The 21,805-nt window shown below is 30.3% G+C and overlaps 8 protein-coding genes across 8 annotated transcripts; 3 read left to right on the plus strand and 5 right to left on the minus strand. All coding sequences in view use genetic code 12, as the record gives it.

Annotated features, from left to right (window-relative positions):
- Window positions 1-632: 632 nt before the first annotated feature.
- KGF55_000907 (uncharacterized protein) lies at window positions 633-1,895 on the plus strand (the record flags this gene model as incomplete). Its single annotated transcript, XM_051761221.1, has 1 exon — window positions 633-1,895. One exon carries the CDS (start codon window positions 633-635, stop codon window positions 1,893-1,895), a length of 1,263 nt encoding a protein of 420 aa, XP_051615949.1.
- A 108-nt stretch (window positions 1,896-2,003) lies between these two features.
- KGF55_000908 (uncharacterized protein) lies at window positions 2,004-4,496 on the minus strand (the record flags this gene model as incomplete). Its single annotated transcript, XM_051761222.1, has 1 exon — window positions 2,004-4,496. The coding sequence occupies one exon, from the start codon at window positions 4,494-4,496 to the stop codon at window positions 2,004-2,006; it is 2,493 nt and encodes an 830-aa protein (XP_051615950.1).
- Window positions 4,497-4,748: 252 nt separating this feature from the next.
- ABZ1 (4-amino-4-deoxychorismate synthase) lies at window positions 4,749-7,040 on the minus strand (the record flags this gene model as incomplete). The annotated part of the gene is made up of 1 exon (XM_051761223.1): window positions 4,749-7,040. One exon carries the CDS (start codon window positions 7,038-7,040, stop codon window positions 4,749-4,751), a length of 2,292 nt encoding a protein of 763 aa, XP_051615951.1.
- A 256-nt stretch (window positions 7,041-7,296) lies between these two features.
- Window positions 7,297-12,891, minus strand: USO1 (Uso1p; the record flags this gene model as incomplete). Its single annotated transcript, XM_051761224.1, has 1 exon — window positions 7,297-12,891. The coding sequence occupies one exon, from the start codon at window positions 12,889-12,891 to the stop codon at window positions 7,297-7,299; it is 5,595 nt and encodes a 1,864-aa protein (XP_051615952.1).
- Window positions 12,892-12,961: 70 nt separating this feature from the next.
- Window positions 12,962-13,880, plus strand: RAD59 (Rad59p; the record flags this gene model as incomplete). Its single annotated transcript, XM_051761225.1, has 2 exons — window positions 12,962-12,993; window positions 13,115-13,880. 2 exons carry the CDS (start codon window positions 12,962-12,964, stop codon window positions 13,878-13,880), a joined length of 798 nt encoding a protein of 265 aa, XP_051615953.1.
- A 61-nt stretch (window positions 13,881-13,941) lies between these two features.
- Window positions 13,942-17,922, minus strand: KGF55_000912 (Elongator subunit; the record flags this gene model as incomplete). Its single annotated transcript, XM_051761226.1, has 1 exon — window positions 13,942-17,922. One exon carries the CDS (start codon window positions 17,920-17,922, stop codon window positions 13,942-13,944), a length of 3,981 nt encoding a protein of 1,326 aa, XP_051615954.1.
- Window positions 17,923-18,250: 328 nt separating this feature from the next.
- KGF55_000913 (uncharacterized protein) lies at window positions 18,251-18,946 on the minus strand (the record flags this gene model as incomplete). The annotated part of the gene is made up of 1 exon (XM_051761227.1): window positions 18,251-18,946. One exon carries the CDS (start codon window positions 18,944-18,946, stop codon window positions 18,251-18,253), a length of 696 nt encoding a protein of 231 aa, XP_051615955.1.
- Window positions 18,947-20,163: 1,217 nt separating this feature from the next.
- On the plus strand, window positions 20,164-21,249 carry KGF55_000914 (zinc-binding alcohol dehydrogenase family protein; the record flags this gene model as incomplete). Its single annotated transcript, XM_051761228.1, has 1 exon — window positions 20,164-21,249. The coding sequence occupies one exon, from the start codon at window positions 20,164-20,166 to the stop codon at window positions 21,247-21,249; it is 1,086 nt and encodes a 361-aa protein (XP_051615956.1).
- Window positions 21,250-21,805: the final 556 nt, after the last annotated feature.

Consider the following 21,805-nt stretch of genomic DNA (forward strand, 5'->3'; position numbering starts at 1 on the left):
AACCCTTCTTTTTTATTTTAATATATCCTTATCACTTGAAAAACCCTTTCTCCTCATATCTATAATAAAGTTTGTTACTTTTGTTGTCTACTGTTCTATTGTTCTTTTGTGTATTAGTATTATTAGTGTTGGTATTTTTGTTTTTATTAATGTTTTGAAAATCCTAATTAAGTAATTTTAAAACAATACAAAATCAATAATATCCACTAACGTATCATCACTAAAACTTTCAATTCAATTAACAATCATTGATCTTTTTTGTCTTAAGATGGTACAAATTTGGAAGAATGATCTACAAATTATAAAACTTATGAATATCATTTTGTAATTGTTAATTAAGGATACGACGGAGAAATTATAATTATTTATTCATTCATCAGATGTTTTAAAATAATATTATCTATCATCATTTATTATAATTATTTATAACTTTATTTAAAAGATTATACATATCACTAAAAGTAAAATATAATACCTATAGTTTTTATTAATACGTATCAAGACCCTTCTTTCAAGTTTTAAATCAAAATTATTTCAATCTCATACTAATATCAAGTCAATTCATTCACCGAATACTTACACATAATCGTATACACATACACACATTTGCAATTCACTGAGTGATATTCAAAATGCTCTTCAAAAAGAAGAGTCAAAAGCATTTAAATTTATCAAATGATACATCTTCACCACAACCACCAAATAAAAAGACTATTAAAAAATCTACAAGTGCTAGAAACTTATTAAATAAACTAACTAATAATAATTCATCATCATCATCATCCACTTCTACTTCAACAACAACAACGTTAAAAATTTCAACACCAATAAGTCCTCCAATTTCAAATAATTTATCATCACCATTAAATTCAATTAATAATTTTAATATAAATAATTTTATAAATTTAACACCTATAAATAATCAATCATCTACAATTAATAATAAAACAACTTCAATACAAAATAATGAAAAATTACAAATTACTACTCCTTTGCATCAATTGACTTTATTAGAACAAAATCCTCAATATAAAGCATCATTCCAAACCAGTGAATCTAAAATCAGTACTGAAATTGAAAATGACAAAGAATTTATAAATGAAGTAGAAATTGAATCATTAGTTGGTATTTATACACCTAAATCAAATAATATGATAGAAGATGCTGAATTAACGTTGACAAAAGAAGAACAACAGCAACAACAAGAAGAAAGTGAAGAAGATTATAAAGAAGTCTTGGATAAAGAAAAATTTTTAAGTGGGAATTTTTCAACATCAACATCTCAACAAAATTCACCAACAAATTCAAAATATTCATTAACTGAAACAAATATTCAAATATATAAAAGACTGCATTATCATAAATCATTAAATTCTCAATTGAATCAAAATTTAAATCAAAATCAAAATTCTTCATCAAAATATAATAGTTTACATTTAATTAATAATAATGAATGTTTCAAATCACCAACAAAATTTAAATCAGAATCTATTAAAGCTGGACTTATAGATATTACCTCCCAATCCAATAATTCCAATATCACTACTACATCTAATAATAATAATTCAAAAGAATTTGAACAAATTTCAAAATTATATGAATTAGAAATTTTATTATTAAAAGAAAAACATCATTACGAAATAAAACAATTAAAAAGAGAAATTGAAAAATTAAAAAAATTAAATTCAAATGAAAATGAAAAATTCATATATCAAAAGGATTACGATGATGATAATATTTTATTACCTCCATTTAAACCAATTCCACCTAATGATGATGATAATAATTCTTTATTATCTTTAGAAGATTCAATAATGAGTTTATATAATGATGATTATAGAAAAATTTCAGAATCTTCAACAATTGCATCTGTTCCTACTCCAATTTTAAAGTAAGAACCTTATATTGAGTTGAAGGAATAAGTTTTCGGTTTCTTAATATATATATTTCAGTTCTTTCGTTATTAAATACTACATAATTTTTTTAATATAATTTAATATTATTTAAAGTTCTTTAATTTCATTTTCATCAGCAACTAATCCCATTACAACCAAAAACATATTTAAATTATTTAATAAATTTTGTTTTTTAAATAATAATTGAGAATTCTCTTGTTGATTATTGCCGTTGTTATTTAAATTTTCATTAATTAATTTAATTTTATTCATAACTCCAAATATTTCATCTCTAACTTCATCAACTATAATTCTTTGATGATTTAATTTACCACCTAATGATAATGTAGCTAAAAATTGCCAAATATAATTTTCTTTTATTGAACCATCATTTATTTCATTTGAATTTGGTGGGAAAATTGCAGAAATTCTTGATTCTAATGAAGTAAATAATTCATCATAAGTTGATGTCCATTCAGATAAATCAGTTGCTGATATTGAACCTTCTCCAATAATTAATTCAGCTCTTGATAATAATGTAGTTAATATAGTTAAACCAATTTTTGTTGTTGATATAAATGATACATTATTATGTTCAATTAATATAACTAATAAACCAATAATTTCATTAAATTTAAAATCAACAACTGAATTCATAAATAATTTTGAAAATGTTAAACTATAAGATTCAACTAATTGATTAATTTGATTATTAATTTGTTTATTTTCATAAGTTGTATATGAACCATTTTTAATAACTAATAAATTTTCTAAATTTGACATAATTAATGCTGATATTGTTAAAATTTGTTCTCTTGTTAAAAATTTAAAAAGACGTATTAAAATTTTTAACATTTTATTATAATTTAAACATTGAATAAATGGATTTACTTCAGATTCTTCATCTCCTGAAATTGATGATTGATCTAATACTTTCATGGATTCCCATAATCTTGTAGTATCTATTGAATTTGAAGTTCTTGATTCACTTTCAACATTCATTAATTCTATTATAATATTTTCTAAAATTCTTGAAATATCTTTTTTATTATATTTTTTAATATCTTGCTTTTTTAAATCATTTTTGTTATTATTATCATTTTTCTCTCTTTCTGCTGCTTTACTTATAATTTCTAATTGTTGTCTTGGTTTTTTCCCACTTCCAAATGAAATTTTACCTAATGCTCCTTCTTTTGCATATTGAGTTAATTTTGGTCTCTCTTTGGCTACATGAACTGCTTTTTGAACTTGTTGTTGCATTCTTTGTAATGCTACATCAGCTCTTTTATAACGTCCACCTAATCTATGTCCACTATGATCTAAATAAGCTTGTGCAATAGAATTACTTTGTTGTGATGGAATAATTTGTTGTTGAATTCCATTAATTGTTTTTGGATGAATTACTTTATAAACTTGTGCATAAAAATCTTCATTGTATGGATCTTCAGTAACAATTTGTGATAATTGAAATCTTGTTACAAAATCTTTATCTTTTGGATTCATTATACCTGAATATTTCATAATTCTTGAAACTTTTTCTTGTCTTCTTGCAGCTTTCTCCTGTTGTTCTGGAGTAAGGTCTTGCAGTTGTTGACGATTATGATGATGTTGCTGTTGTTGATTATTTTCTTGTGGGTGTTGTTGTTGGTGTTTTTGCTGTTGTTGTGATTGTAATTGTGCTTGTTGTTGATGAACATGATGCGGTTGCTGTAATGCCCCTTTCCCTAAAACAGGGAACTGTGATAAGTCAACCTTTTGTGGCTTTTGATGGTGTGTTGATAAAGCCTTTTTACCATCAGTTATTGATTGATCTTGCGGTGCTGATACTGGTTGTTGTTGCTGAGCTTGATGTTGTTGTTGTTGCTGTTGACTTTGTTTCAGGAATTGTTGAGCCTCTTGTTGCGGTTGGTGTTGTTGAGTCGGCTGTTGCTGCGTTGTGGGGGAAGGTTTCTGAAATTGTTGTTGCAATTGAGGTGGTAAACCTTGCATTGGCGGAAATTGTTGAGGTGGAGGAGCAAATCCATATTGAGGCTGCATGTAATTTCCCATCATATAACCATTGAAAGGAGGTTGAGGCATCATTCCAGGAAGACCAAAAGGTTGAGGCGGAAACAGACCAGGTTGTGGGAATTGTTGAGGATGCGGTTGTTGAGAATTATCAATCGCCATCAACTGAGCTTCAATTTCTTCCAAGGATAAAATCTTTCTTTCTTGTTGTTGCTCCGTTGATACTTGTTGGTTTGATTGTTTTTGTTTCTCATGAATCGATTTGCTTGGTGCATTGGATGAACCCCATAATTCTTCCATGAATTCATCATCATTAACTGGATTAGATTGTGCGGCTTGTGCATAACTTTGAGCTAATGCTGGAGCAGAAGCAGGTTGATATTTGGGTTTATTATCATTCTCATTGGTTGTAGTTGAACCAAATTCAAAATCTTTTCTAATATCCTTTGTACTAGTTCCAAAAGTTTCATCATTGAAAGCGTCTTCTTCTTCCAATTCTCCTAATCCATCGTATGTTTCTTCAAAATCATATACTTTATCATCTTGTAACGAGCCTGGAGGCTGCTGGGTAGGATCAAATCCAAAAAATGACATTTGGATCTTAAATTATCAATTGATTTGTTTAGTGAGTTTGATTATGTAGAATTAAAAGTATTATTGTATAGAAAAATAAAATTTTAAGTTTCGTCGACATAGGAAAAAATCTTTGAGCTATTATACAGGATTTAGCTCGATAATATACCAAAGATGATCAAAAAATTATCAGAGTGGGCCAACATTTGAACGATACAACTGGATAAAAGATGTAATTCTATTTACAAGGGATAATCTATCTATAATTTTCTATCAATTAAAAGCTTGTAAAGCACTACTCAATTTCAAATTCATTTCATCCCATTCCCCATCGACATCACTCAAAACAGTTATTGCACCACCAGCACCAATTCTCCAAAGATTTAATTCATTCGAGTTCTCTATATCATCTTTATAATGAAATACTGATCTTATTATAACACTCCAATCTGAGTCATCTGTTACTGACCAATATCCAACAACACCACTATATATACCTCTTCGTCCTCCTTCATTTATATTTGGCTGCATGCTTTCAATATCTTGTAACAATTCAACGGACCTTTTCTTTGGTGCCCCAGTCATTGATCCAGGAGGTAATGATCTATGTAAAATATCGATTCCAAAATATTTATCATTTTCTTTCAATTTACCTTCAATAACACTGACTAATTGAAAAACAGTCTTATATTCCTCAACTGCCATTAATTGAGTAACCTCAACATCACTTGTGAATTGAAATAAATCATGTCGTATTAAATCAACAATCATTAAATTCTCACCCATTTCTTTCGGAGTTTTAAGAATTTTAGAAGCTTTTTCAAAGTTTACGTCTTCAGTATTTTTCACAGTTCCCTTTATTGGTCGTAGCTGAATTAATTTACCTTTACCATTTCTTTCATCCTTCCAAGATAAAAATCTTTCTGGTGAAGACGATATAAGACAGCAATCATCGAAATCAACAAAACATGAAAATGGTGATGGATTCTTTTTTAACGTGAGTACCTTATAGATGTTCCAAGGTGTAACGTATTTTGGAAGTTTGATCTTTGATTGAGTTGTCAAACATAATTCATAAGAATCTCCAGAATGTAAATACTCTTGACATTTATCAAATTGTTGTCTGTATATTTCTTGTGATGGATATTCAAAACTAATGGAATCTTTATCTTTGTCTTTGCATAAATCTTTAACACTTGAGGCAATTTCACTTAAATCAATCGGTTTCACATCTTTTAATTTTGATTGAATGTCTTTGACCCAATTGTCGTCTTTATCATTAATAGATAACAAAAACCACTCATTGGTCAAATGATCCCGTATCAAGACTCTCAGAACATACATTAATTTTATGTCTGGAGTAGTACTAGTGCAAATAGGTTTTAATTTGTTAAAGCATATATGTTGACCTTCCTCATATGATATTAAACCAATATAACCTCCAAAAAATGGTAATTCTCTGTTATAATTTGAATTTATCTTCCTCTTGATTGAGTCTCTAGATATATATTTCAGGTACATTTTTTGAGCAATGAATTTCCAAGCACCTTCATGACCATCAACATTGAACTTTTTTCTTTCACTAGATTTGTAACTATTTGTATATACATGATTCATGTCATCAACTGAATGTGATATAATTTCACTTTCCCCTTCGATAGGAAACCCAATAATTGACCATTCACCTGGTACTGATGCTGAATTCAATAAAGAAAAATCTATTTTTCCATTGCCTATACGTACAAAATGATCGCAAACATCTACTGCAGTTATATTTTCTGGTAATTCAACTTTTTCAAATAAAACATTAGTGGGTTCAGTAGATGATGCTTCTTCAATTAAACTTCTTTCATGTAACGCATGTTTATCAAACCATTGAAACTCATTTTGGACACAGGTCGAAACATTTCTTCCATTCCGAGAGTTGTATTCATTTGCAATTTCTGTGAAGTTTTTGAACAAATCTTTGCCCTTGTTCGAACATATGGATTCAGGATGATATTGTACCCCATAAAATGGTAATGATTTGTGTTTTGCTGCCATTAAAATTTGTCCTTTATCAGGATCAGCTTCTACTGGTTCATAACAATAAGCCAAAGGAATGATCTCACCGTTCAATTTTGTTCCATCTACATATAATGAATGATACCTCACACTAGGAAACTTCTCTGTATTCTTATAAATGTCGTTTTCACCCGCTGGAAAAATATCATAAATTTGACCATGTCTAATGTGTTCTGCTGTTTCAACTTTATTTCCAAACTCATGACATAAACTTTGGAACCCAAGACAGATCCCAAGAATTGGTATACCATTTGTATCTTTTGCTATTCTATGAAAAAGCCAACTGATGATTCCAACATCTTCCTTTATTGCAGGATGACCTGGTCCTGGCCCTATTACTATGAAATCAAAATAATTCTTAATCTGATTATAAAAGGATTCATATTCATTTAGTTGGAACGAGTCATTATGTACTAAAATTACTTCTTTTTCTGTGGTGGCTTTAATAAGGTTGGCTAAGTTGTTAGTGAATGAGTCATATGAGTCTATTAGTAGAATCATCTAAATTCGAAAGTTATTCACTCAATTGAGACGCTGTATTTGAATTCAAATAATTTTGATACATTTTCAAAAATATTAGACTAAAACTTTATTGTGTAAATTTCAGGTACAATGTACGACGCATCAAAAAATCTTGTTTCACAATACGATGAATTAAACAATAGAGACTTGGACGACAATAAAAAGCCACCTTGATAAATATGCTACAGTTTTTCAGAATAATAAATAAATGCATTTCATGTAGTCATTACCTTATTCAATCATCATCATCTTCTTCTTCTTCTTCATCACTATCAACACTATCACTATTTAAATCTTTCAAGGATATACCTAAATCTTTCAATTTGTTCTCATATCTGGTTTTCTTATCGTCTAGTTTCATCATAATTTCAAGTAAATCCTCATGCTCTGATTTAGGTACATACGCCTTTAATTTTGACTCGAGCAACTTGATCTTACTTTTATGAGCTTCTTCGTTTGCTTTGATTGTTTCGATATTTTTATTAAGACTATCAATTTGTGTAGTGTATTCCTTCGAAGTAGCTCTATCATTTTTCAACTCGGTCTTCAATTTCTCAATTTCCGTTTTCAAATCATTTACCTGGTTTTCATCTTTCTTTTGACCATTTATCATTTTCTTCGAACTCTCTAAATCTTCTTTATACTTGTTCGATTCCTCTGTCTTGGACTTCAAGTTCTTAGCAAGCTTCTTCACTTCTTCCTCCAAATCCTTAGTTTTGCTGTCATTCGAAATATACGATTGAAGCTGTTCCTTCAACTCCTTGGCTTGTTCCACCGACTCTTTCAATTTAATTTCTTTGGATTTTACATCTGAAGTTAGATTAGTAATTTTCTCTTCTAGTTGCTTATTCTTATCACTTGTTGAATCAAGACTTTTGATTTGATCTCTCAAGATTTTCACCTCTGACTCAAGATTTGTAGTAGCATCTTTCTTTGATTGAATTTCTTTGTTCAAATTTTCTATTTTTGCTTTCAATTCTCCGTTTTCTAAATTAAGATTCTCCATCTCTGTCTTTAGTTCATCTGATCTTGCTGCATTGGCTTCTGAGTTTGATTTCAATTCATTTATTTCGTCCTTTTGAATTTCATTGTTTGATTTTAGGTCATTGAAGGATGTTAGTTTCTTATTGAGGTCCCCAATTTTCTTATCAGATTCAGTTAGGCTTTTTTCTCTTTGCTCTAATTTTGATGATAAAGCTAATGTCTCACTCTTCAACTGATTCTCATTGCTCTCGTACAAAGTGATTCTCTCCTTCAAATTATTAATTTCCTCCTCAAAGGACAGAGCTTGAGCCGAAACGGTTTTCAAACTTTCCGTTAGGGAAGACACTTTCTCCTTTAATTTTTTATTTTCTAAAAGTTCTAATTCCTGAGACTTTAATTTTTCCTTCAATTGGTTTATTTCATCATTTGATTCAGCAAATTTCACTTTCCATGTAGCAATCTCAGAATTTAATGTTTTTATTTTCAGTTTCAAGTCTTCATTCCCACTTGCTTTTGTATTGCTAGATTTAAGTTCATTTTCAAGCTGTTCCACTTGCAACTCTAACTCTTTTGATTTTGTTCGATATGTTTTCAACTCAGCGCTCAATGACTCTATCTTCTGATCGTTTTGAGAATCCAATGTAGAGTGATCTTTGATTAGTTTCTCAATTTGATGTTTCAAATCGTCCGACTTGGTCTCGATGTGCTTTATTTTCTCATTTAATGTGTTCACTAAACCTTCATGCTCTTTTTTACTTGTTTTATATTCTTCGAGGTCTCGCATTAACTCTCCAATACGATCTTCTTTACGTGTTATTTCAGTTTTTGAGACCAGTAATTTTTCATTCAAAGCTTTTAAACTTTGTTCATGATCTGCTTTAATGCTTTTGTGATTACTACTTAAAGTTTCAACTTGTTGCTCCAAAGTCACGGATTTGTTTTTACTGTCACTTAAGTCTTTGTTCAAATTTTTAACCAACTCTTCGTGTTCTACTTTAAATAATTCATACTCCTTAATAGCTGCATCGCGTTCTTTCAATTTGTCTTCATAACTTTTGATATTGCTCTTACTATCATTCAAGTCTTGTTCTAAATTTTTAAGTTTATTCTCACTTGCAAGTATACTTTCCTTGTGGTCCTTAGTTAAATTCTCAAGTTGATTTTCTAAATCAATTGACTTGTCTTTGTAGCTTTTTATTTCACCTGTCAATGACATGATTTTCGTCTCGTTTTCCTTCAATACCAAATTATGACTTTTATTCAATTCTTCAATTTTATTTTTCAATTCACTCATTTCAGCCTCATATTGATCCGATTTTTCAGTCAACTTCTTGATTAACTCATCATCACGAATTTTGTTGGCTTCATGACTACTGATTGTTTCATTCATCTCTTTAATTTTATTGCTTAGTTCACTTGATTGATCTAGTTTTGATTTAAGGTCATTTTCCATATTCTTTAATTTATTCTCATTCTGAACTTTGAAAGTGCTATGATTTTCTATGTCTGCTGATAATTTTCTAATTTTTTCCTCCAAAATATCTTTGTCAGACTTAATGGATTCTATTTCTTTTGTCAAAGTTTCGATTTTGGAAACCAACTCGCCGTTCTCGTCATCGATTGACTTTGCCTTGCTTAATTGTTCTCGAAGCTTTTCGTTATCTTTTATTAATTCGTCTTTCTTCAGAAGCAATTCCTGATGTTTGACCAACTCCTCCTTCAACTTTTCAATTGTACTATTTGATTTGGTATTTTTAGCTTTTTCAGCGTCTAGTAAGTCTTTGAATGTAATAAGCTCCGCTTCCAATTTTTTAAATTCGGATTTACTAGTACTTAATTCGTTTTTAATCTCATGGATCTTTTCTTCATGATCAGAATCGACCTGTATCAATTTTTCTCTGGCTGATTTCAATTTTTTGTTAACTTTCTCCACCTCATTTTCGAAATTGGATTTTTCATTTTTTAATTGGTCTACCTGAATTTGCAACTCTCCAAGTAGATCGTTCTTCTTATTCAATTGCTCGAGTATTTGACGTTTATCTTCTCCAAGTACCTTTAATTTGTCGTTTAATGTTAATTTTTCTCGGGTCAAATCATTAATACTAGCTTCCTTCACATTCATTTCCTGTTTCGATTTGCTCAAAATTTCGTCCTTTTGCTTGCTAACTTGTTTGATTAATGCCTCAAGATCAACAATTTTATTTTTCAAAGCTTCAGCCTCTTTTGAAATTTTTTCATCTCTAGCTTTGAACTCTTTCAATTTTTTATCACTTTCCAGATTTTGTTTTTTCATATGAAATAAATCTTTAGTCATTCCATTCACACCATCTTCTAATTTACTTTTGGCTTGTTCAGTGGATGCTAATTGATGTTCTAATTGCTTTTGTTTTGACTCCAATGATTCGATTTGTTTTAATGCGTTATCTAATTCTTTTCGAAAGGTTGTTGACAGATTTTCAAAATCTTCTTTGAGGTTTTTTATTGAAGCAAGTTCTTGCACTGTCGACTTGTATTTGTCATTAACTGATTTATGAATTGTTTTTAATGCGTTTAAATTTTTCTCATAATTTAATAAGTTTTCTTGCAAACTAGATTTGGTTTTCTCCAACTCATTTATTTGTTCCTCCTTGTTTATTTCAATTTCTGATGCCTTCAATTTCTCTTCTTTCAATTGCTTTTTCAATTCAGACAAGTTCATGTCCATTTCTTCGAAATGTTCAAAGGAAATTCTACCTTTTGGTTCATTCTCCGGGTCATGAAACAAAGCTCTTTTGATTCTGAAAAAATTTTCTTTGATTAAGTTTACATAAGTAGAGTCAAAATAAACATCAGGCAACCCACTCTCATCTTGGATAATTATATAGTTTGGAATATCTTCAAAATTTTTGAAAGCAGGGTCGGAAGTAAATTGTTTCACTTTTAACGAATAATTATCTAAACCAAGCCCTTTAACCAACAATAAGTGTAGCTCCTTTCTTGGTATAGGTGAATCTTTTGTCGAAAATTCATATGCAACCCCAAGCAAAATACTAGCCATACCATGGACAAATGAATTTTCATCTGACGAGTTGTGAGATAGGAATGTCAAAATAGACCGTAAATTTGATTCATCGCTTAAAAAATCATCGACCGCTTTAAAGTCAGCATATAACCATACAGTGAGTAACATCAAATATCCCACTGCAATTCTTTGATCCACTTCATTTAGTGTGGTTATGAGTAAACCAGAAATAGCCTGTATAGAATTCATGACTTCTTCTCCAACTTCATCGTCACCAGTCTTCACTGCTCTAGCAATTTCTTTATTTTCTGGTTCGTCTTCAAAGATATATAATAAAATTACTGTAGCAAACCATACTTTATAAAGATTCAATTTGGAATTGGCATCATAATCCATCAAAGTTTTGAAAATATTACTCTTTGGAGCTTCATCACTATTTCCATTCAAATGATTTAAACCATCATTTTTGTAGTCCTTAATTTGGTCTTTCAAAAATGATTCTTTTATTTCTTTATTACCTTTGAAATATGCTTGCAAACAATAGGAAGCTCCCACTCTGATATTAAACTGGTGAACAGAATTTATGGTCAAGCACCAATTGAGTAAAGCCAATGGGACTGGTATAGGATGTTCGTGCTTTTGTACGTAAGATGGTAATGATGGATCCATGTAGGGAACGTCGATCTTGGATATTTCATGCTGGATGTTTGGGTTGCCACTAATTGCATCTGCAGCTGTCAACATGGCAACTAATCTAATTTCATTCTCCGTAGCAGGTAGGAAGATCAATTTCAAAAGAAGGTAATGAATTCCTGATTGATAAAGATTATTTTGATTTTGAACAACCAATTCATTATCTTCTGACACTACTAATCTGCAAATTTCCAATATAGTGATCATGTTAGATAGTCTTTGTTCCGTCCATACTATTGGTGTTGATTTAGGTATACTTCCGTTTAAAGGTCCTTCTTCTACTTCTTCATCATCATCAATCGACTCTCCTATTAACTTGGCTAGTCTCGGCACACATTGGGTTTCAAGGAAATATTTTTGATTTGATGCATTATATTGTAATAAATTTGTGATTAATGTTAAACAATCTTGAACTAATATTGACCCTCGTATCCCACCTTCTTCATCTATTATGTTGAAAAGTGTTTCAAACGTATTTTCAAACGCAACTAACTTTTGAATGTCAAAATTATTGTTCGCTATTGCCATTAATAATAATATTGCCTCGTTTCGAACAGGCTCATGATTATCATACAATAAATTGCACAATGTGGATATTGAGGTCGGTATTTTTAGAAGATCTTCTTTGACTCTATTTCCTCTGCTCGATACTAATGACTCCAAAAGTTGAATGGTATATAATCTTGAATGATAATCGTTTTCATTTAAACCTTCAATTAGTATATTTAGTATTTCAGAGTCTTGCAATAAAGCGTCAGCTATCCACAAAGACAACTGATCCAATGTTATATCATCCATTAACAAAGGCGAAGGATATTTCCCATTTTGTAATCTCAGCTGTTGTGAAATCCAACCTCTTGTCAAATCTTCATGACTTTCTCCACGTATGAATAAAATAAGAAATGATTCCAAAATAGATTTAAAAATCACCATATTCAGTCTGTCTTTTTTAAGTGTAGATATTAATGGTTTTAATCCATGTTCAACTACTGTTTCTCGATATTGTCTACTGAAACTTTTCAATCCTAATACAGCTGATCTTCTATCTGAAACCATTGTTGCATGCTGTAAACGATTACATAATGTAGGAATTGCTTCTTCAACCAGTTGAGTTTGGGATTGACTCCCTAGAATATTGTTCAAATATTCCATGGGTTAGGAATTGAGTAGTTGTAATAACCTGATCTTTCAGTTATTTTAGTCTATTTGATATGACAGTGGTATGAAAATTAATTCTGCACATAAGAATTTGATGTATCAATTCGAATCAAGAAATAATTACGTGTACGGTATTTATAACAAAACAAACAAAACATATTCCAATTTTACACTGTTGAAAAGACTGATTATCAATATTACCAATCAATTTGTAAAGCCATTATGGAGCTGAATTGATGACATTATATGACTCAAAATACACTGAAAATGAAGGCGAAACCGTACCTTCAACACCAAGTTTTTTTGTTAATTTGGAGAATTTTGAAAGCAGTTTAGAGTTTGAATCAAATCACTTAAATTTGAGTCCTTGGTTGATTGGAAAAATAGGAGTCTTACAAAAAAGGATAGATGATATTCAACATTCCAACCATTCTAGAAGATTTTCTGATGATCGATTGTCTCAAAGTCAGTTATTTAATTTGACCAACGAAATATTTGGATTTAACGGTTGGTCAACTTCCATAGAAGAAAGTATCGTCATCGAAAAGCCAACAAAAATTGAGAAAGTTTGGGGTGATAAGGAAGAGAATGACAATGATATCACATTAAACGCGTCCGAGGTAAATCCTGATGAAAAAATTCACGAATCTGGTGTTAACCATGCAATCGAAGTTGAACGTGATGAATCAAACGAGGCTGGCGGTAATGAGGAAAAAAGTAATGGAACCGGTAATATTGAAGTAATTAAGCATTCTTATTCAGCAGAATCTATATGCATAATAAAACTTTATTTGAAAGATGGAACTGTTAGAAAAGGATTTGGGAAGGGTCAAGCTATAAATTTACCAAATAGAAATTCATGTTTTGCTAAATGTAAGAAAGAAGCTGTTACTAATGCCATAAAGAATGCAATACTAAGTTTAAGAGATCTTTATTTCGAATATGAAACTGCTCAACTAAATGTTGAGGATTTAGGTTTTTGAAATTATTTCATGAATTTAGACTCTATAAAACTGTCATTTCTATACATCCCTTTCCCAAATATTAATAATCCAAGATACTAAATTTAGGAAATTCATTAATTTTAGGTTTTTGTATTTCTTCAATTAAATAAATTTCACCATTATCATCTATTCTTTCTCTATCCTTTTCACTCATGTTATGAATTTCATCAATGTTTTCTTTTATATATCCAATCAATTCACACCAATTCTTTTGAATTTGATAAGCTTGTTCTTTCATTGACCTTCTAAGTAATCCTTCAATCAATTTTAATGCATCTGATTGAGTTTGATCTAATCTTTCTAATAATCTTCCTACCGATCTAATCAAATATTCCTCTTCATATATTGTACCTTTTTTACCTTTGGCTCTTTTACGTTCTTCCCTTTTTTTATTTTTAGATGTACGTCGTGATGCTCCTGTTTTGGCAGTGCCAGCTGTTTTACCTGTATATCTAGTGAAAAAAGATGGCGCTGTAGATGTTTCTGAAGCAGCAACCGAAACATTATCTGGAGTTTCTAAGTCATCAGAATTACCATAAAAATTATATGGATCTTCCTCTTTTTTCGTTCTAAGTTCTCTCAATCTTCTTACTTGTGAATTCATTTGTCCTTTACAGTCTGCTAATAATTCAGCAATAGTACCAAATCCTTCATTCAATTGAACATCAACAACGGATTCTATTAGCTCTTCATTTTGAGTTTTCTCAGCCAATAGTATAGCCTGATCAAACCAATATTGTTTACAATATAATTTAACAGATTCTCGTATGTTTCCTAAGAATTGATATTCAATTTCTGCTGCATCGCTATACTTATGATCTGCCGTCAAAGTATTGACTAGGTCGTTAGCAGTTTCAGTTAGTTTATCTTTATATTCGGATTTTTCGACTATCGACAATGCTTGTCTCCATTTTTTGGCCAATATATAATTTTCCAATGCTTTCGTCAAATCACCCAAATATTCAAATGCTAAACCAGCTTCTGAAAAATTTGCAGCTTCTTGCAAATGATTTGCAAACAAACTCAATATAACGTTGGTTCTATCCTTATCATAAGTATAAATCTTCAATGCAAGTTTGTACAATCCGTGTTTTACGACATAATCATCGAAATCATCGTAAGCCTCTTTTCCTCTTTCATGCAACCAGTTCAAGGCTAAATCATAATTTTTCAAGTAGTCATCAATCATAAATTTTCTTATCAATTCAGGTTGTGTATGTAGATTTTGTAAAAATGGTAAATACTCCTTTGGATCCATTTGTGATTGTTGAGCAATTAATAAGGTTAGTTTAACATCGTACAACCCTAAACATGTATTATACAATTTATTGACATCTTGTAGAAAACATAAATGTTGAATGGCTGATTCCCTCAGTTCCTCTTCTTTAAAACCACCAATCATATTTAAAGCTCCTACTAAATTAGGAGGTTTCTCACAAGCGTAAGCAGTAAGAATAGTTTGTAAATATTTCTCAAAATATTCCGGTTTACTTAAAACCGATAATATAGCTTTACAAATTCTGTTAACTTTGGAATCTTCAAAATTTTGGAAAACTTGTTCCTTTTTGGTGTTGAATTTTTTACGGAATGCGGGTTGTAAAGTCTCACCATTTTCCCTGACCTCTGATTCATTAATACCGGCGTCAGTTAATGTTTCTCTGTATTTTGTTTGAGTGACATCTTCCTCATGCAAGCATGAGACAAATAAATCCAAATATTCCACCTTTGACACTTGCTTTATGAAAAGTTCGATATTGTTAAAGAATAAAGTAGTATCATAATCATGTAATATGTCCAAGTCAATTCTGTGTGTACGACAAGCAATGAAAGCTTCTCCATACTTCTTACTTGAAATAAATTTACGAATGGCTGTTAAAACCATAATCCTTGGACAAATTGTTTCAAGATTTCCCCTGGGTGCTTCCAATACTACCGAGTATTTTGTTGGCATAGCATTTATTAAAAATGATCCTCTTTCAACTTGTCTTACTCTCTCATCAACAACATTCTCATTTGATAAATTTTGAAAGACTTCAAAGTCTTCATGAATAGAATTTAAATGAACAAAGCATAATTTTGACATAACAGTTGTGAACAATAAATGAGATTCTGTAATCAATAATGAAGTAACACCACTAACAATTGGGATTTCGTTTCTAAATAGTTTTCCGTTTTTAGCAATACCAAAGGCTTCAAACTCACCTGATTCGTGATTATAATTTACTTCAAATTCACGGCATAATTGCGGAAATTTTACAATTTCTTTGATATCTTGTGTGGTATCTAGTTGTAAGATTTTGTTATCAACTGTCTCTATCACAATCGTCTCGAAATCTGCCCTTGACTTTATGATCACTATTTTTGGGGCAATATCAATTGATTCATTAAGCTTAGGTGACTTTATATCATCAACTTCAAATAGGACAACACGTGAATACATCGGAGCATCCACCACAACTGCAACAAAAGTATCTTTGAGAAAAGCAATTTGTTTTGCAACTTCATCTCTTTCGTTCATATATACATTGGATTTTATATGGCTTGAAATCTTTGGGTGTTTGCCTTCTTTCATTTCTTGCAAAGTCAATTCACTGAAAATAATATCATTATTACTACAAATTGTAGCATATTTAGAATTATTTTTACTGACGGCAATGTCGTTAATATTTTCGAAAACATCTAATTCTCTTAAACTCATTGGTGGTGGAACATTAGCTATTGAAAGTGGCGTTATTTTGGCTGTTGCTCCGTCTGTTACAACTGTCATCCCTATATCATCGCCAAGCAGCGTTGGTCCAGTTACGACTTTATAAGTTATGTCAACAATTTGTAAATTATTTATAGTTCCAATCATGAAATTGTTAGGTTTTTCTGGATGAAATTTTGTAAAAATAATATCATTAGCAAAAATTTCTTGTTTCAAATACCAATGATAATTTTTTGACGTCCATAATTGTACTCTATTTTTCATCTGTAATAATAGTATTTCACTATCAGAGCTCCATGTTATGTTCTGTACTACTTCATCTTCTGGATTTAATCTTGTGTTAAATTGTCCATGTCTTAAACCATTTCTTTCATAAAATACAACGTCCAAAACCTCTTCACCATCTTCATCATCCACGTGTCTTTGAGTCGACGCTATTAGTGCTCCCTGAGGTTTCCAACTAAGGTTTTGTTCTAATCCATCCACCGCCTCATTTACACTATCCAACTCACCTTCTCTATTGAATACACGTATAACTCTTCTATCAAACATCTCTCCAGTATCTTCTACAATAACTGGTTCCACAGTATTTACAGTAAAATATTCTGAGTCTCCACGCCAACTTATTCTTACAGTTCCATCATCTAGACTTGATGTGGTTCCTTTTTCTACTTCATTGACAGTTGGATCACGTAATTGGGTTGCATCTTCATCCAATCCTGCATTTCGTAAAGCTTCTTTCTCTCTCTCCAATTGTTTAAAACCTTTTCCTTTAAATTGCGTTTCCTTTTTTCCCCATCCGACAGAGACATGTTTTGAATCAGTAATCTTGATATCATTGGAATCTAAAATTTTCTCACTTATTGGTTCAAACATTCTTGATAATAATAATACTTTATTCTCATTTGTTATCAACACTAATGTCTCTTCATCATGAGACCATTGTGCAGCCTGTATTCCAACATCAATGGTACCCACAATCTCTATAATAGTACTATCATAATCTATATTTTGTTGTTGATTATAAGTTGATGTGATTATATCACCATTACTGAAAACAAATACTAATTGTGATGAATCAACAAAATGAGCAGTATTCAATAATTTAGAATTGATTGGAAAGCTAGCCAAAATTGAAACACTTCCATTTTTATGAAATTGTTGTGCTTCAATAATTTGACTTTCTTCTGATGATAGTATGAATGTGATTGCATCTGATACTGGATCATATACAGAATCGATAATATGAAGGTCTGGATATGTTCTTGATTCTGGAGTGATATAACCCCTGTTGAGAACAACTAAATTTCTCATTATTTCTATTTGATATTGGTATTATCTTTTAAGTGGTGACGGAGTAACTTGTATGACGAATTTTATATCAGAACATTTAGTGTTTCTTCATAATTAAAGGTGTACTATGTTTCAAATTTATTATAGATTAGCCTAAGTTAGATGAGATCGAAAAAAAAAAAAATATTAGTCTTACATGCAGGTAATTGACTGCAAAAAAATATTTCAAAAGTTATATCGAATGAATTTGGAATAAAATTACCTAAATCAATATAATGTATATGCTAACTATGCAAATGCTACGGGTATATATATAAGAGTGATATTTTCACAAAGCAATCTTGAATAATTATTTTCCATGCTCAACTTTATATGCTTCGACTGAGTCTTTTATGACTAAATTCGGGTATAATTGATCTTTACTTAATGGTTGTTTACTTATGGGATCAAATTTTCCTCTCTTTTTCATATGAAGAAGTAAATTTTGTTTTTCATAAGTAATCCCACTAGGTGTCACCACAGGATCAGTTAATACTTCAAATGATATTGGATCTAATAAATAATCTGGTGCTTCAGTGATTACTTCATCATTGACTTGAATCATTGATAAGGAACTTAACAGCTGATTTGATGAAATTGGACTTGAATTAGAATTAGATGCTTGTTGAATTTGATTTTTTTTAAAATTTAATAAATTATTGTCATATAATGAATGAGTATAATTGTTCTTGAATATATCCAATAAATTACAAAGTTCTTCAAGTTGTTTTTTCAATAACTCAAATAGTTGAATTTTGTAGTATCCTGGGTTGTCTTGATGTTTTTTTTCTAGATCATTGACCTGTCTATTGTGATTCTCTTCAAGTAACGAGTTTAATTTATTAAGTAGTTTGTTATTTTGATATTGATCCAATTGAGATTTAATAATCCTCAAATCATTTTTTACATGAGGTATTAAATCTTCATATTCTCCTATAATTCGCTTACCTCTTGGAGCTTTTCGAGGTTGTGTTGATCCAAATGCTGATTTAAAACTTGATAACATTGCAATGTGTTAATTATTCGAGTGAAAAATTGTGCAATCAGATTTATTAGAACCGTTTAATTATCAAAATTATAAAAAATTGCTTTCTTTGTGCAGGTAAGACATTATTGATGTAAGTTTAAGAACACTGACATCATCTTGTCCTACTTGAATTGATTAGAAAAAAAAAGATTAATTCGATATCAACTTTAAAATTATAAGTCTTCAGACAGATTTTGGGTTGTTATGTAATATCTCTTAAATTATGTCAGATCAAACTCTAATGACATATTTTATGGCGAATTACATAACTTACACATTTGTGTAACTTGAACAAATTTGCTTACAATTTATAAAATATTTCATGCAACGACAATATTGAACAAAACTAGATCCAATACGTCCCTCGCAATTCAAAATGCACTTTCAATCATCATTCAAGTAATTTTTTGATGAAAACTTTGAAATGAAGACTTGTCGACCTGGTACATCATACAAATGCATTGAAAAATAGAGAAATTATTAAAAATCAACTAAACAATTAGTTTTGAAAAAAAAAATTAGTGTAACAAAGCAACAAGGTGAATGATGTCATCCATTATTACTCCTTTAAACAACGTAAGCCTATTGGCCCAGCGATTGCTATGACTGGATTGAGCTGTCGGCTTAACCAAGTCTGAAGTAGATGGAAATACTTTGTCAGGCATTGTTTAATTTTTTTCATTATAAAATTGAGTTACGGTATTCATATAACAGTATAAGGACATTGGCTATGTTTGTCTTGTATTTGATTGCTTGAAATTAACGCTTTTTAAGAAATACGAAAGAGTTCACTATACCTACCAGCTTAACTATGTAGTAATTCTGAAACTCGGTCTTTGAAATGCTAAACTCGGACTTTTAACTGCTCAAAACTCGGTCAAAGCTTAACAACAAAAAATTGTTTCAGCATCTTAAATTAACAATCACGGGTTATCTTTTATATGGCACGGTTGATTACTAATACTGGTTCTACGTCTTATTTAAAAGGAATCTTTAGACTCGATTTTTTTATTTAAGGGGTATTCGTGGAGTAATCCTTGCTTACTAACACTCCGATGAACCACACCTTTTACGAATAAACTATAAGTTTACACTCAATTCATGTTACAAGTATTTGCTGAAGTCTGAATTTAAAAACAACTCGTACAGAATAATTCATAATCTTTTCTCCTGGGAACTCATTTCAAGAATCCTCAATGAAAGCAGTAGTATCGACAGGTGAAACAGACCCTTTAACTACAATCAAAAATTTATCGATTCCTCAAATCACAGATGATCAAATATTGATTAAATCTCATTCTTTTGCAATAAACCCAACTGATTGGAAGGCTTTGAAGAGAAATAGAGAGAAGGATATAGTTGTTGGAAGTGATGTAAGTGGAAAGGTTGAAGAAGTTGGATCGAACGTAAAGGAATTTAAAAAGGGAGATTATATTAGTTCATTTGTAACTGGAAATATATCAAAAACAAATAGCGCATTTGCTGAGTATGTTGCTGTCTCGCCAAAAGTCAGTATAAAGTACGATCATTTAGTTAAGGACCCAAGTAATTCTGATTATTTAAAATCTGGAAGGATTACTACTTTTGATGGAGCTGCAAGTGTATCTTTAGGTTTAGTCACAGTGGCTTTGGCTTATTCATATTCTTTGAAAATTAAAGAAAATAAAAAACCTAATGATTTCATTTTAATATGGGGTGGTTCAACAGCTACTGGAATTTTAGCTATTCAATTGGCCAAATTAGTTTTCGATTTAAAAGTTGTAACAACTGCTTCCCCAAAAAATCATGAATTTTTAAAATCCTTAGGAGCTGATTATGTATTCGATTATAATGATGAGAATGTAGTAGATAAAATTAAAGAAACAGCCAATGGAAATTTACATTTTGCATTAGATACAATAGCTGAACCTGAGACATTCCAAAAAGTATATGATTCAACTTCAAACACTTCGGGAAAAATTTTTTTAGATTCATTATTATTCTTAGATTCAAATTCAATTAAATTGGATCCAAATAGAGATAACAACTTAATTCATTATGGTAAAACGTTAGCTTCGTTTGTTTTAATTAAAGAGAAAAGATTTGGAGATTTATTATTAAAAGCTCCAGAAGATATCAATGAATATTATGATCCATTTTGGTTTGAGATTTTGCCCAAATATATTGGTCAATTGAAACATGCTAATCTTAGAATTTTACCCGATGGATTTCAAAGTGTCAATGAAGGATTCAGTTTATCAAAAAAAGGAGTGTCAAATGAAAAGCTAGTGTTTAGTATTTGAATAGCTCGAGCTTATTGTTTGTAAGTACTATGAGAAAGTGAGTTCTCTCAATCAATTTAGGTATTAAAATGAGCAAATTAAGTCGAGCTTATGAATTAGCAAATGTAGTATTAATTAATAATTGACTTCCTCAGACATATTTTAAATTAACTCCCTCTCTTACTCATCGACAATTTAAATATGTTGAATTATACGTGAATATATATCGCTGATTATTTGAATCAAGCCGAAAATTAATTATTTAACACATTTCTTGCTCAGTGTGTAGTGTGGATGAACTATTATATAACAATTTCATTCATTCCTGAATAAGAATTGGTGTTTGACCTATGCTGTTGATCTTGAAAATGAATGTTATATTCTATTTCTTGTCCTTGTTGTAACACTTCAAACATTATTATTAAATCTACTTACATGGGACCAAACAATAAATTTCAAGATCGCAAACAACGAGTAACAGTAGATTGCAACTACCAAATGTTATTATATGGTAGTGCAAAATCGTTTAATTTTTCCATTGGCTTTACTATGAGAAGAAATCTTGACCATAATATAG

The sequence above is a fragment of the Candida pseudojiufengensis genome, assembly GCF_024610245.1.
Source record: "Candida pseudojiufengensis strain CBS 10847 chromosome Unknown scaffold2, whole genome shotgun sequence".
NCBI lineage: Eukaryota > Fungi > Ascomycota > Pichiomycetes > Serinales > Debaryomycetaceae > Lodderomyces > Lodderomyces pseudojiufengensis.